The sequence below is a fragment of the Berghia stephanieae genome, chromosome 3 (genome assembly GCF_034508935.2).
Source record: "Berghia stephanieae isolate SIO BIC M18660-M18661 chromosome 3, UCSD_Bste_1.3, whole genome shotgun sequence".
Classification (NCBI taxonomy): Eukaryota; Metazoa; Mollusca; class Gastropoda; order Nudibranchia; family Aeolidiidae; genus Berghia; species Berghia stephanieae.
Genome location: NC_088362.1, coordinates 56,712,738 through 56,729,236, shown reverse-complemented (window position 1 = coordinate 56,729,236; position 16,499 = coordinate 56,712,738). Strand labels below are relative to the sequence as shown.

General features: G+C 35.6%; 1 protein-coding gene across 1 annotated transcript; it reads right to left on the bottom strand.

Moving 5' to 3' along the window:
- Positions 1–508: 508 nt before the first annotated feature.
- On the bottom strand, positions 509–7,527 carry LOC144969595 (neuropeptide CCHamide-1 receptor-like). The gene is made up of 2 exons (XM_078908740.1): positions 7,268–7,527; positions 509–1,594 (listed from the first exon to the last, which is right to left on the bottom strand). The coding sequence occupies exons 1-2, from the start codon at positions 7,523–7,525 to the stop codon at positions 659–661; spliced, it is 1,194 nt and encodes a 397-aa protein (XP_078764866.1). The 5' UTR covers positions 7,526–7,527; the 3' UTR covers positions 509–658.
- Between the last annotated feature and the right edge of the window lie 8,972 nt (positions 7,528–16,499).

Below are 16,499 nucleotides of genomic sequence, written 5' to 3'. Positions count from 1 at the left end.
ATTATATATATATATATATATATATATATATATATATGTGTGTGTGTGTGTTCTGTATATATATATATATTTATATATATACATATATATATAAATATATATATATATTTATATATATATATATATATATATAATATATATATAAAGTATCGATGCAAAAACTCATTGAAAGATCATCAAAGTTAATATAGGAACATTACGAAAAGATTAAGCCGATTTTGAAAAAAACATAAAATCATTTTTTTAAAATAGTTTCTGTGGTCTCACTGCTCTTCTGGTCTTGTATTTTATATCCGATTTCACAGTGACAACACTCTCATAATCTCATGGCCTAACACTTCCGTGTTTCTATTTCGTCTGCAGCCAACAATTCAACATAAAAATATAAATTGCTCAATCATTTTTTTTTCATTTGAAAATAAAAGTTGTTTATAATATATATATATATATATATATATATATATATATATATATATTGTGTGTGTATATATATAATATATTTGTTTTCTTGTATCAGTCCGGGCACGCAATCTCATTGAAGACAATGTTTAGCATCACAAAACAAATTGTATGCATGTACGAATGATTTTATTCGGGCTAAATTATGTCTTAGAATGGGCTATGTTGCAGAAAGTGTCTTCATTCATTCCTTTTTGGTTCAAAACGCTGATTGCGTGTGTACCACGGACATGGATGTGGGGCTTCCCCGTCTGGTTGTGCTATTCAATGCGTGCAAGTGGCCCCTGGTCTCCAGAATAGCGTAACGTCTACGATTACAACAACAGAAAAGGTAACGGTTGTAGTATTTTCTGAACTGACCACTCAGGAAGTAACAGGCGATTGGATTCACACAGGAGTTGATAAACTTCAGACAGTAGCTTGTGATCTTGAAGGCGTGCAACATATCGTTGTAGTCAATGTCGACAAAGAAATGGATCATGAGATAAATATGACGAGGTAACCAGCAGATGATAAAGAGAATGACGAAACTTAGAACGACGTAAGCTACACGTTTTCTGGCTGCGATTTGTCTGCAGTTGCTGGCAGCTCCGTTCTTCATTTCCATCGGGACACTCTCGCTACTTCGGATCAAGATTCTTGACATTGCGATGTAGAAAATTGCAATGGTGTGAATGGGTAACAGGAAATAGACGACAAGTTTGATGATGTTGTAAACTTGTTGATACGTCTGGCCGAATTCCTCTGGGTATTGGCTGCAGATGGCAATGACTTCCGTCTCTGAAATTTGGTGTTTGGTCACGTTGCTGAAGACTCCGTCAGGAATGGCGAAAAGAATGGAGATAAACCAGATTCCTGCAGCTAAGAGAATCGTCAGACGTGTTGTCCTTCCTGTCAGTTTGGCCATTGGGTCAACAATGGCAACGTAGCGGTCAGCGCTCAGTGCCATGAGGGAAAAGATGGAAATGCCTAGAGATGTCGTGTGGAGGAATTCGTTGACCTTGCAAGCAATGGTCCCGTAAGGCCAAGAGTTGAAGGTGTAGATGGTGCTGGTCAGGGGCACCGAAATCAGGATGAGCAGGAAGTCGCCCATGGACAGAGACACAACCAGGATGTTGGGAACGTTTCGCATGACCTGTATAAGGAAAAAGTGAAAAGAAAATTGAAAAGGTGTCATTGTGATATAAGGGACTGACGAATTTGAATCTTTTTTATTATAAGTTGCTTTTACATGCATCAAGTGAATGTTTTCTGCCTGATGAATGATTCACATGACCTAGATAGTCATGGAAAAGTAGAATTTGTTTCCTTCTGATATTATAAATTAACCGGATTTGAATCAAATCGCTTTACAAGGCTTCCCTAATCAACAGCAAAATGTTTATTATGGGGGACGAGACATGAACCATGTGTTCCAACAGAGACAACGCTGTTAACGGCCAGGTATTAACTTTACACTTAAAGACAGTCAGAAAATTTGAATAAAGAACTTTTCCCAAGGACTCAAATAAGCGCCTCTCAGAACAGGACTCTAAACCCTACGGTCCGAAGCCGATGGTCATACCACAAGGTTTCATAGCCGCAGATGGTGTCTGGCTCATATCTTGTGGTTGATTTTACGAATTCTCGACTTTACCTTCCAGTGAGATCGAATCGAAGGAAAGTTGCAGGGTTATTAATAGAACCAAAATAGAGCAATAATATTTCTTCATTTATTTTTTTCCCACATAATCAATCAACTATTTCAATATATAGTTCACACATCGATATGGAGGCCAATTATAGCCGATTAATCGATCTTTGTGACTTTATGGATAAGTCAGTAACTGGTATCGATTCATGTGAGCTGTTGAGGTAGCTATTAGCAGGATGAAAGTGTTTTAGTATCAAAATCCGATAGAAAATCGATTCGTTTTTACCGGTTATCGAAGCACAGTTATTATTTATTAGCTATCATTTGCATTGGTTTCATAGTGTCGATGTATTTATCTATGTTAATTCAGAAAAGCGAGTGTAGCAGGCACTTATGTTGATAATAACAAGAAATGAAGTGAGTAGGAAAGTGCCAGAAGACTATAGAGAATAAAAATTTTGCGGCGATTGGGGCTCGAACTCGCGACCTTACTGGTACGACAACTCCGCCTGGCTGAGAGAGTGTAGTTCTGCAGTATGCGCAATCCGCAACGCGGATCTTCATCATCACCACCACCACCACCACCACCACCACCACCACCACCACCACCACCATCATCATCATCATCATCATCATCATCATCCTCATCATCCTCATCATCAACATCATCATCATCATAAAATAATAAATAAAATTCTCTTTACTCATCCCATAGGGCAAATGTTGTCTCTAGGGTCTATTCCAAGGGAAGGCTGGAATAACCCAGGCGTCAGCCGCAGTGCAATGCCGCAAATTGAACTAGGGCGAGGTGACTTGCTCAAGGCCACACAGCGCAGCAGCAGCGGCGGGTGATCGAACTCGGTACCCGTCGGGTACGAAGCAAAGACTGTACCGCTGAGCCACGCTGCCCGTCGTTTACTTTGTTATATATCTTTAAAAATAAGAATCATTTTCACTCCCTGTATTTTACTATACATGCTAGTTTTCTTCTTGTAGTTTTGGGGTTTTTTTTCATCTCTCAAAAACATTCCTTTCATCTCTTATTATTCAGTCGTAAAAGGATAATTATTGTAAAAATCCTTTTCAACGAGAGTTCAATCCTACATAAGAGGGACAAAGAAAGATAATGAAGTTTGTGGTAAGGATTAGGACCATCGATTTAAAGGGAAAGTTCACACTCTTACCATGCAACATCTGGTCCTGAAGAGTCTGTCTTATGATATTATTAACATAATCTTTGCATTCCATAATTATGAGTTATCATCCTTGCCTGTTTGTTTTTTAACCACATGACTGAGTATAATATGTCATACGATCAAATTTTCTTCTGCTGTTTAGTCTAGTTATAGGGGTCCCGATAGATCAGTTGTTAGAGCACTCGCTTCACACGCAAAGGGACCGAGATCGATCCGGGGTGCAGACGAGATTTTTTTTTCTGATCCCCCTGTCTACCCGGTTAGGTCTGTTAGATCTGGCGGAAAGAAATTTGCGATAGACTAGCGTCATATCCAAAGGATAGTAAGCAATTGCTATTGTCCGTTTCACGCTATTAGAAGCTGGGCTAAACTCAGGCTCCATGGGCCTATTGGCTCTGACGGACTACTATGTAGTCTAGTTGTGTGACACTCGCCTTCGGATCGGAAGGTCCTGCGTTCGAGTCCCGCTATGAGCGGCGCATAGTTGAGTTCTTGGAAAAGGTTCTTAACTCGCATTTTCTCACCTTAATCGTGTGTAAAATGATAATACCTTGCCATTAACAGCCTTGTGTCTGTCCGAAAGAGAATTCTAATATCGCCTAGCAGGAGCCATATCTTGTCCTACATGATAAATTTTGTTGTTGGCTAAGGATGCTTGTAAAGGGCTTTGATCACGTTTAGTGGATGTTGCGCTATATAAAAGCTCAAGTTTTTTTTTCTTTTTTATTGTTTTTTTATCTTGTTATGATACGACTGTTCTGTCGTTTTCTGGGAAAAAATATCTTTAAAATTTTGGCCAGGACACTTAGACTTGTCCCTCAAATATTGATTGATTAAAATTACCCTCATCTTGGCAAAACACACAAACCTGGGACTTCGCGAAATGGTGGTGGTGGTGGTGGTAGTAGTAGTGGAGGTTGTGGTGGTGGTGGTGGTGGTAGTGGTGGTTGTGGTGGTAATAATAGTCACAGTATTACCATTGTTGTTTTACTTATTTTTTTTACATATTACAAATAAGGCCTACCATCATTGTCATCATAGTGTGTAAAATCATCACTCAAGCCAAAGAGAATGTACGGTATTCAGAATTATTAAAAATGGATTCGGTTTTATTTATTTTTGAAATAAAATTGGAATATATGTGACCCATCGTCTCAAAACAATATTATGTCGGCACGAACCATATGCTTAAAAGCCGAATTAAATGTTAAACTGGTCAATAAGTATAAATTGTTGGCATTAGCACCCTAAAATATGGTGTCCATTCTCCTCAATAAAACATACAAACTAAACACAAGTCTGATATTTCTGACTATAAATTCAGTTTTCAATATCTTAGCCATCCCGACTTAATACCGTTTTGAGGCGAAGGTCACATTTTTTATATTTTCAATTGATTCAGCACAAGGATACTTTTATTTTTCTGGAGAAAGGATTTGACCCGCCATGTTTGGTATTTTGTTCTTTTTTTAAGCTATTATATTCAGTTTTTGCTTATTTTTCAATCTATTTTTAGAAAGTCAAATGATTTTCATTTTCAATTTCGTTGAAAGCATTAATATAAAGAATTGTGCTTTCTTGCGTCTTCTGTTGATCAAGATTATTTCTAGAAATAGTCGGTGTATCCAGGGTCATTCCGATAAATACCAACTGATTAAAATCGCCAAAAAAGGAAAACCATTTTGGATAATAAATAACTACTATACATTATACACCATCAAAGATCGGGGTGACCACAAGGGTTAAAATATTTAAGAGTAAAAACAGATGACATAATGAAATGGAAGAAGCACATCTATATATATATATATATATATATATATATATATATATATATATATATATATATATATAACAACAAAGGACATATGTACTTTTTTTCATACCATGTCAACTCCGACATTGTCATCCAACAGTAAAAAAATGTGCTCAGAAATACATGTGCACCTTATTACTGGTAACCTTCGATAACCTCGAATTAGTTTAAATTAGAGCAGCCAGGTGGCACATAATAAATAACTACTGAATAAAAATTCAACAAGAAGAAATATATTAAACGAAATGAAGTGTTTACAACTGAAAGATTGGAGATCAAATAATTTTTTTTCTCAGTGGATTATAATGGAGACATACAGAACACCTTAAAAGAACAAAACATCGACAACTTCATCATATCATATATAACCTTTAATCTTTCTCAATCACATACAAGCACTCATTTTACCCGTCTTAACCATCAACCATATGACTGGAATAATCTGCCCAAGTCACTTTAAACCAAATAAAGACAACAATTTCGTTAATACCAAAACAATACATCGGCTTCAAAATTAATCAGGCTCTAAATCTGGGACTGTAGACGAAGAAGAAGAAGAAGAAGATGATGATGATGATGATGACGATGATGATGATGATGATGATGATGATGATGATGATGATGATGATGATGATGATGATGATGATGATGACTAAGCACAAAAAGAAGGAGAAAAAGAAGAAGAAGAAGAAGAAGAAGAAGAAGAAGAAGAAGAAGAAGAAGAATAAGAATGAATGAATGAATGAAAACAACAACAACAGCAACAACAGTAACAACAACAACAGTAACAACAACAACAACAACAACAACAACAACAACAACAACATAATCTTCCAGATCAACCACGACAACAATGAGATCACCGTGTCTTCTACGTCTTTGTAAACATAGAGCATCGAAATAGAAGTAAAGGGGCGTCCGTTACTTAAGAATAAATCAATGATTAAAAAACCATCATTGTCTATTTTCTACCCCTTTATCAATACTTCCTTGTTTGTATTACTACAGCGGCTATTATTCCCTCCCACTAACTCGCACCAAAACAACAAAACATGCACTTATTTTCGGGTAGTCTGGAATAGGAGTCCTGAAATAATTGAATAAGAAAGCTTTCTCTACTTTAAAAAATAGTTTTCGCCTCGTTATCTCGGTGAACCATGGCCAAAGAGTGCAAAAAAATATAGCGTTGTCTGTTTTTGTCCAATTAACTGACAAAGCAAATAGTTTGATTTTTTACAATGTATAAAGAATTTGTTTTTAATTAGAAAAACGAATTCGAAAACCAAATCAGTAAACAAGGTTATAAAATGGACAACATACGATGGACAACATAGATGAATGTATGACGTCAGAGAGGCAAGGTGGATCAGTGAATTGTCCTGTAACAACCGTGGACAAGATTATTATTATTATTATTATTATTATTATTATTATTATTATTATTATTATTATTATTATTATTATTATTATTATTATTATTATTATTATTATTATTATTATTATTATGTGATAACGATGGCAAAACTTTAGCCCCGGGCTTGTATCCTTGTGTAAGACATTACCCCCTATCATTATGTCACTTGACTCGGGTGTAAAGGAAAACCAAGCAATTATTTATAGTCGTCAGTGGTAGATTCTTGAAGAAAAGGAATGAAACTAAAAGGGACGCTCGAACTCGCTCTGTTTGTTTCACATCATCATGGCGGTAAGCATTAGAAAGATTGCCTCATAAAGATTGTTATTGATATGGCATAACACAAATTTATACATTCTTCATTTATAGTTTTTTATCTTATTGTTTAAAAATGTAGATAGATAGATAGATAGATAGATAGATATATAGATAGATAGATAGATAGATAGATAGACAGATAGATAATAGATAGACAGACAGATAGATGGATAGGTAGATAGATAGATGGATAGATAGATAGATTATAATAGATAGATAGATAGATAGATAGATAGATAGATAGATAGATAGATAGATAGATAGATAGATAGATAGATAGATAGATAGATAGATAGATAGATAGATAGATAGATAGATAGATAGATAGATAGATATAGATAGATAGATAGATAGATAGATAGATACATACATACATACATACATACATAGATACATAGATACGTACATAGATAGATAGATAAACTGCCCACCTTATTAGCCAAGACGGAGACAATGAGAGTACCATTGCCCACCAAACCGACCACGAAGATGATGGCAAAGATAATCGGTACTATCACCGCCCATTTGTCGTAGGCAACCTCCCACCTACTGAACAGGAGCTGGTCAAATGGGATGCTGGTTGTGTTGATACTTTGATTGTTGTCGTTGTCGCTATAGTAGTCGCCGCCAGCCTGAACGGTATAGCCGGCGACAGTTGAGTTGGTAGTTGTAGAGATTGTCGGAGGCATGGTGAGTGGTTCTCGGACGTTTTTTCCCCGTCTCTCTTTGCAGCGGGTTTTTGATGTGATATCTTGGCTCTCTTGAGTCTGGTTGATTTAATTGTGTTTTGTTGTACTTTGGTGATGGCAATGAAGAGCAGCGGGTGTCTGAAAAATGAAAATTGACAATATTAATAACTGTTATGATTATAATTATCATTACTATCAGCAGCACCATCATCATCATCATCATCATCATCATCATCATCATCATCATCATCATCATCATCATCATCATCATCATCATCATCATCATTATCATCATCATCATCACCATCAATAACACCTCGTTCCACATGTGACGTGTTACTGTTGGTCAGGGACCATTTGTAAAGCGTTTTGAGCACGTTTAGTGGATGTTGGCCTATGTAAAAGCTTAAGTTGAAATTATGTTTTATACATACATGTTCAGCTTTCTTCATCGGGCCATTGGTGAATGGAACAAATTTCCATTAAAGCTTATCTCAGAAGCTGTTTTATTATTAGCTTATGTGGTTTACGTAGTATTACATAATTTGGAATTGTATAAAACAAACATTTGCATAATGGACAAGAATGTCTAGTGCGACTTACAATATTGGAGAAAGAGGCAGATAATGAGGTAGACAACCAAAATGCTGCATGGTCAACATCAAGGATTGTTTACATTCAGATAGCTCAAAAGAAATATTAAAAGTTGAGCTTTTATATATATCAATTTCCACTATACGTGCTCAAAGCGCTTTACAAGGGGAAAACAGCAACAGCAACATTTAACATGTAGGACGGGACATGAAGCCTGCTAGGCGATATTACAATTTTTTCAAGACAAAGACAACGCTGTTAGCTGCCAGGTACTCATCGTACATGTGAGTACGGTGAAAGAATGAGAGTAGAGAGCCTTCTCCAAGGACTCAACTACTCGCTGAGCGAGGCTCGAACACAGGACCCTCTGATCCGAAGGCGAGTGCCATACCACGAGACCACATAGCCGCACAAGCCTGATAGGGAAAACCGAGGACATGACAAGTTGGCGAAGACTGACTTGTTGGAGAAATTTCACTCTTGTGATGCGTTCAAGAGAGTGAGGTGAAGTGAAGTTCAATGACAAAGGATTGAATTATAAACGCTTGTTTTAATTTAAGATTGTCACGGCTTGTTGAGATTGAAATCTTAAATTAAAACTTGTGTTAATAACCCAAGAATCCTATATAAATATTTACCGGATCTCTCAGAATCATTGTTAATGATTATTCGTTTCATATTAATTAGATTTTGAACTACTCAACATGTAGTTTTTATTCACAGCCGGAGTTTGTACCAGTTCCCATTATGATAGACGAACAATATCAATTGTTTATTGCATTTTTAATTGGAAGCTAGACACTCGTAAAGTACTTTCTATCAGCTCAAACAGAAGGTAGAAATCTTATCACTTCTGGGTCTGTTAGATGTGGCGAAAGTACTTGGCGTTAGACTAGCGTCCTACCAAAAAGGTAGCATAAAATTACTATAAATACCGGCTCCATTGGCCTGATGGCTCTAAAGGACAACTACTCTGGGTGGAAAAGAAGGTCAGAAAAAAGCTCGACTACAGTTGGAATCAATACCCGTCCTTTTGTAAGTAATGCAAGCTCCCTAACAACTGAGCAATAACAACTGACCCCAGACTGTAGATTATAATGGCATAAATAAATTTGATTGTTATTCAGTATCATAAACACAATTTGAAGGACTTTTTGGTAGATTCCAAGACAACATTTTCATTCTACTCATTTAGACATAATATTAATTTATCTCAAGTTTTACTTACATTCGTGAAATTTAAGTTCTTACTCTTATAATTTGGTGTCCTGATAGCTCAGTTGGCAAAGAACTCGCCTGACACGAAAAGTAGGCGAGATCGATTCCGGATGAAGTCTATTTTATTTTCTAATCCAACCCCTCCCCCCTCCCTTGTCCACTTAGCAGTAATTGTGTAACTGGATGGGTCTGTTAGACTGGCGGAAAGTACTTTGATGTAGACTAGCGGCCTATTCCTATGTGCGGCTATGTGGTCTAGTGGTATGTTGTTGTTGACCAGGGACTTTGAGCGCATTTAGTGGATATTGCGCTATATAACGCCTTTGGGAACACGTTCGGAACTCCTAAAAGCAAAAGTGTAAGAATCGTATAATATCCCATCTCGCAATTTAAGATCATGTGATCAGTATCTTTGGCGCACCACAAAAAAGTGGGAAACTCAAAATTAAAAGACAGAACCTTACATTGCGCAGCTCAAACAGTGTGAAATTCTCTGCCATTTAAACTACGCACTGAACGTAGTTTTTAAAAGGAAATAAGAAAAGCCATCACTTTCGGTTTTATTTAGATGATATGTCAAAGGAACCAATTGAGCATTACTAAAACATTGTTTAAAAAATTAAAGTTGAAAAAGAATCTATATCATTTTCCATAGGTTTTAATTTCAGATGTACATAATATTGGCGGGTTTGTCATCCGAATTCACTTATGGGCCTATCTAGTTTAACATTGTTGTAATGAACAATATTTTGTATCATTTCTTTGAGATTTTCATCACAACAATGGGCCCACAATGAATTGGGTTATCAGACCTTGAAATAAGTGCACATCGTTTTAATTAATCATTTTATTCTCGTGTCACCACGTATAATTTGTTTTCTTTAATTTAGATTTTAAAAATATTTCCATTTGCCATATTTTAAATGTTGTTGCTAATATAATAGTGTACAATTTTAATAATGTGTTATAATAGGCGACTACAGACGTGTTTTCACAGCTCCTGTCCAAAACGTCTGTACAAAACATTTCCAATGTATGAATAAAGTATTATTATTATTATTATTATTATTATTATTATTATTATTATTATTATTATTATTATTATCATAATTATTATTATTTTTATCATTATTATTATTATTATTATTATTATTTTATTATTATTATTATTATTATTATTATTATTATTACTATTATTATTTTATTATTCTTATTTTTATTTTTATTATTATTATCATCATGGTTAACATTATTATTATTATTATTATCCAAAAAAGCGACCATTGATCTCTAGCTCGTTGGTGTTGTGCCATGTCGTGAAAATCGGATGTCATAACTCGTAATAAGTTGTTCCAGGTGTCTGTACAATTATATTTTACTGATGCTCAGATTTGGTGGGCGGATGAGAGTTCAATTTTCATAATCTATTTCACGACAACATAACATCTTATGTATGCGGCTGGACAAATTTTACTACCACATCAACCTTTAGCGCTGTACGGCTATGTGTTCTAGTGGTATGACACTCGCCTTGGAAAAAAATCTCTTTACTAGCTTTCTCTCACCGTACTCTGGTGTAAAATGAGTACCTGACTGTTAACCGCGTTGTCTCTGTCCGAAAAAATATATTCTAACATCGCCTAACAGGCGTCATGTCCCGTCCTACATGTTAAGTGTTGTTGTTGGCCAGGGACCCCTTGTAAAGCGCTTTGAGCACGTTTCGTGGATATTGCGCTATATAAAGGCTCTAGTTTATAGTTTTTAGCGCTGAGGTTTCAGTTTCGTCAGTCTTGCTTAGAATGTAATGTAAACACAAGGAGTGACGAAACGACCTGCACTGCTGCAATTAAAGACGGAATTATAACAAACCGAGTGCGGAATGACCTCCTGTAATTCAATGGTTATTCACAAATCTGCCAGAGTGGTAGTTGTATGCAGACCAGTCAATTTTTACGGAAAAGACGTAGCAATACGAATTTGGGGCTCCCTGCCGAAGTGTTGAATTTGAAAACAAGGTGTTAGATAAAATACAATGTAAGATACTTCTTCTTCTTCTTCTTCTTCTTCTTCTTCTTCTTCTTCTTCTTCTTCTTCTTCTTCTTCTTCTTCTTCTTCTTCTTCTTCTTCTTCGTAATTAAATCTTCCTGAGAGAAATATAGTCACTTACAGCGCTAAATTAGGTGACTATAATAATATATTCCCTACAATAATAACAATTGGATAAGATTTCAGTAATCAGGTCAGCATTAATGTTACATTTTGTCTTATTTTTTTTTTACATTCAGAATTAGTTTAAGAACAAGAGAGCTATTTTGGAAGTAGTGATAATATGGCTTTCAAAAATGATTTTAGATGAATGAGTATGCATATTTTTCTATCAAGTGCATTAAAAATCATACGCCTCTATCCTTCTTTTACTTTCTTCTTCTACTTGTTGTTGTTGTTGTTGTTGTTGTTCTTTTTCTTCATCATCATCATCATCATCATCATCATCATCATCATCATCATCATCATCGTCATCATCATCATCATCATCATCATCATCATGATCACCATCATCATCATCATCATCTTCTTCTTCTTCTTCTTCTTCTTCTTCTGAAGCGAGGACGAGAGACGCATACGCACAACCAACATGACGTTCCCTCTCTAACTTTTCCGCGGGTGACGTCACAGACTATGGGTGACGTCCAATCAAGGGGCGCTACTCTTCCGCTAATCTCATTCCCTATACAGGGAATGACATTTCTTGTTTCAATCAAATGCCAATTTATAGTCCGTTCTACAATTGTGCGCACGCGTTGACATGGGTATCTTCACAACTTTCTAATGGGTTTTAATGACACACAGGGCTCAACGATCGTGACGTCACTTCCCTCGTAATGACGCATAGTAACTAGTTCTAAAAAATCGGAACAACGCTATTATTTCCATCACCATCCTTATGAACTACTTCTCCGAAGAGCATAAAAGTGAATCCAGAGCTGAAAAACATTATACATCTGATAATGTTTTGACTTTTAGACATTTTGATCACATGGTATGTGAGAAAGTTCTAGCCAGCATGAAGAGTAAGAAGTACCGATTTTCTTTGTTTTTAACCAAGCTGCTGGTGGCTAGGCGGACGTGACATCAGACTATCGAATCCTATTGCCTTGAACACTCGAATTTTTAGTGACGTTAGGTCGATTTTTTATTTCATCGGTCACAGTACCATACTTTGGAATTTTTCTTCTTACAGTGTATAGATAGTATGCAGATGACGTCACTCATGCCTTTGTTATTGTTTTTGCCATCCGCGTTTGTGAGTTGTTCTCACTAAACTGTATTAACCAGACCATTAAAGTTCATGGTTACACAGAGTTTGTGTGTTGGTCCGTTATACTTCCGGATGGCAATGTTGTGAACTCCTCGGCCAAACGCATTCTATCTATAAAAAAACGAAGGGTCTGGGATGAGCAAACATTTGGATGGTTTATATTAACAATATTATACACAGTGAATTCTGTTATAATTACGATCAGTGAACTCCCCACAGACTTGAACAGGGGTTTACTTTTGATGAGATTCACGTGCATTACTCACTAACATTGCCACCCTTGGTTCAACATGAAACTGTAAATTGTCTGTTTAACGCAACAGAAATTGGGATAAACTCCGGCTCAATGGCCGAATAGCTCGAAACGGACTACTTAAGGAGCGGTTTGGGTCTAATTATTAGGAAAATCCTTCGAAAAATTGGTTTTGAGATTTTGGTGGAAAATGATATTTCATTATCCTAGAAATAATATAATTGAAGCCCAAATTCTTAAAGTAGACTATAAAGGCACGAAAAACACAATCGAAAATGGCACAGGTAGTAAGAAAAGTGTGAAAAACGGGAAGCCATGTTGTTATTTTCTAAATATGTCATTTTTCTAAGGGTATGGGAAACTGTGTGGAACGTTTCTCAGAATCTATTAAATGAATTTGTCGGAAAATTTCCACATTTATCACTGAGATGTTATATTGTGTCACCATAGAGAGATGTTTTGATAAGATATGTGAATTTTAAATTATAATCCGAATTCTGAATTTTTAACATCAATTTTGTCAAAACATTTTGATTCTCAACTTTGTAGTGTTCTAAAGTAAAATTCCATAAGCTAAACCGTAAAATCTCTCTATGGTGACACACCATGGTACGAGAATACAATGTTGACAAGAGGGAAGAATATGGAGGTTATTCCTTCATTAGTTTTTGTGGAATGTCTGCCACAAGATTGTAATATTTTTTTTTATGTCCGACCCCCAAATTAGGTCGCAAAATGGGTATCAACACAGATAATTAAAATTTTTCAACATAAATGTTGTTTTTTTTTCTATATTGACGATACAGAATGATTAGAACCGCCCAATATAGTTAATAATTTTTTTTTGAAAAGACCCAAACCGTTATAGTCTTAGCTAATCTAGTCAGCACTAATTACCCAATGGCGGTCTTAAAACAATTTTTAAAAAAAGAGCTGAGCGATGTCAACTTTGTGTCATAAAGCGGAGTAAACTGCATTAGATATGTAAATGAAACCATGAAAATTCATCATGAAGTTTGAGTTGGTTTTATTAGATAGAATGTTTTTACTGATTAAATTGAATATAACCTTCAAAAAAAACAAACTTGAGCACTTTACAAAGGGTCCCTGACCAGCAGCAACACGTAACATGCAGAACGAGACATGACGACTGCTAGGCGATAATACAATCTGTTTTCCGACAGAGACAACGCTGTTTACGACCAGGTACTCATTTTACACTTGTGTACGGTGAGAGAATCTGAGTAAAGAGTCTTTTCCAAGGACTCAACTATTCGCCGAACGAGGCTCGAACCCAGGACCTTCCGATCCGAAAGCGAGTGTCATACCATAAGACAACATCGCCGCACAATAAAAAAATTCCCGACTTCCCGGTCCTTTTGTGTGTGAAGCGAGTGCTCTATCAACTGACTTATCAGGATTCCCGTATAGAAAGTTTCCCCCTAAATTTCATTCACGATAACTTGATTGAATATATAGAACGTCACTCCGGTCTTTGTTATTGCTTTTTGCCATCCACGTTTATGAGTAATACTCACCAAACGGTATTATCCCGATAATAAAAGTTCATGATTGCACATAGTTTTGTGTGTTGGTCCGCTATACTTCCGGATGGCAATGTTATGAACTTCTTAGCCAACCGCATACTATCTATAGGTAATTTAAATGCAAAGGGGACGTAAGGCTAGTTTATTAGAAATAAATAGCTTTCAATGACAATGTCAAATAAGAAAGTTACAGTGATTATTTTATAACTGACGTTGCGGTAGTTTATTTTAATGAATGAGGCACTTGTTTCGTGAACAGAAGAACCTCCATTTGTTTTACACACTTTTTTGATCTGTGCATTAAATTTACATGTAAATCAGGTCTCGTAGACAAATAGCAATTATGTTTCATGTGTATTCATGTTTTGTTACAATTTGCGTTGTAAAAGATCTCCAGATATTCTATTTAAAGCTAATATGACTAGAAATGACTCCAAAAAAAATGGAGCATTTCCATAGCGCAATATCCACTAAACGTGCTCAAAGCGCTATACAAAGCGTCCAAGCCAACGGCAACACTTTACATACAGGACGAGATTTGACGCCTGTTAGGCGATATTAAATTGTTTTTCGGACAGGTGCCAAATTATCTCATTCGTCTGTAGTATTTCATTCATCCTGTTTTGTTGATAAAGGGGAAACCTGAAACATCTCTTTTTTATCTGTTTTCGTATATTAAATTGAAGCTTACATTCAATTCTATATTGTTATTTATTTCCTCGAGCTTCGGGCAGCAACATTTACAAAACAACATTAGAAGATTTAATTATTGTAATAATAATCGTCCAAATAACATATAATAGAATGATCAATCAATCCTTTCTTAACGTAGGCGTCATAGATTAAATATATCAACTCTAAATTAAAATTTGAAATGATATAAATTATGACGTTTAACACCATCTCTAATTATCCATCGTACGCTTACGTATAGGCATTAAAACCTGTCTAGAAGATGGATGATCCCAATTAATCATCACATGGTCTGGGGGGAAAACACATACGTCATAGCACAGGACATGACGTAGAACATAATTTGATCTTTATTAAAATTTGAAAGACTAATAAATCATTTTATTTATAATATTACATATTTATTGCGCGCTTATCTACGACGGATCAACGTATTACCATGCTTTAAGCGCCTTAAGATGATTAATTACTCCGGACAGAGGATAAACGAAAGTTAATATAATACAACGCATGCAACCTTTTAGGCGCTTGCACCTACGAAAATTTAGACAAAAGAAACGTGATGCAGCTAATCGTTAGGCCATTTTTCTGAACGCGTATGAAAATGGCATTACGTTTCTTTGAGCGGAGATTGAACTTACTGCCTCCAACGGGAGCGATCTATATTCCTGTTTTCGTCAAACCAGGTCATCAATCACATGATTTGTTGCTGTTCAACGATTGGATATATCTTAACACATGTAAACACGTTGCTTTGTTTATGAAAGTTGTAAACATACCCCTGTGTCCAATCACAACAAAATGACAAATCGTGCTGTTAGATATTTTAAAAACTGTGAACACTTTTCACTATGTGGGTCACTTTGAGCACATATTCCAATGTGACCAATGACATCGAGCACATGGAAATGTAATATAGATCATGCCCATTGTCCTAACAACTGACCTCTTTCTGTAGGACTTAATCTGGGACTCATGTTGGATAATTGTTTTAAGTGACCCTGATCTAGATCTAAATCGTAAGCTAATTAATTGACCAATAAGTAGTGTATAATACAGTAGCATTAGACTACTTTTCTTTATGTTAAAAATGTTTAAAAAATATTAATACAGAATTTTTGGTAAAGCGGATTTTCAAGGATCGGTTTTGAAAAGCCTTCATGATGATTAATGTATTCAATGTAGATATAGAAATGATATTGGTACCAAAACACACAAAATTTTATTGGAATTTAAATGATATAATTTATAGATACATTAAAAACAAATAAAATGCTTTTAAATAGGAATATAAAAGTTGTACTTTTTAAAAACTATCTGCACAAGGGAAATGTTGCTGCTTTGTAGATA

Bases quoted from the DNA above. Each gene is read 5' to 3' on its own strand.
- LOC144969595 (XM_078908740.1), bottom strand. From the start codon at position 7,525: ATGCCTCCGACAATCTCTACAACTACCAACTCAACTGTCGCCGGCTAT. The intron at 1,595-7,267 runs GTGGGCAGTTTA...TTCCTTATACAG, and splicing joins TCTCCGTCTTGGCTAATAAG to GTCATGCGAAACGTTCCCAA.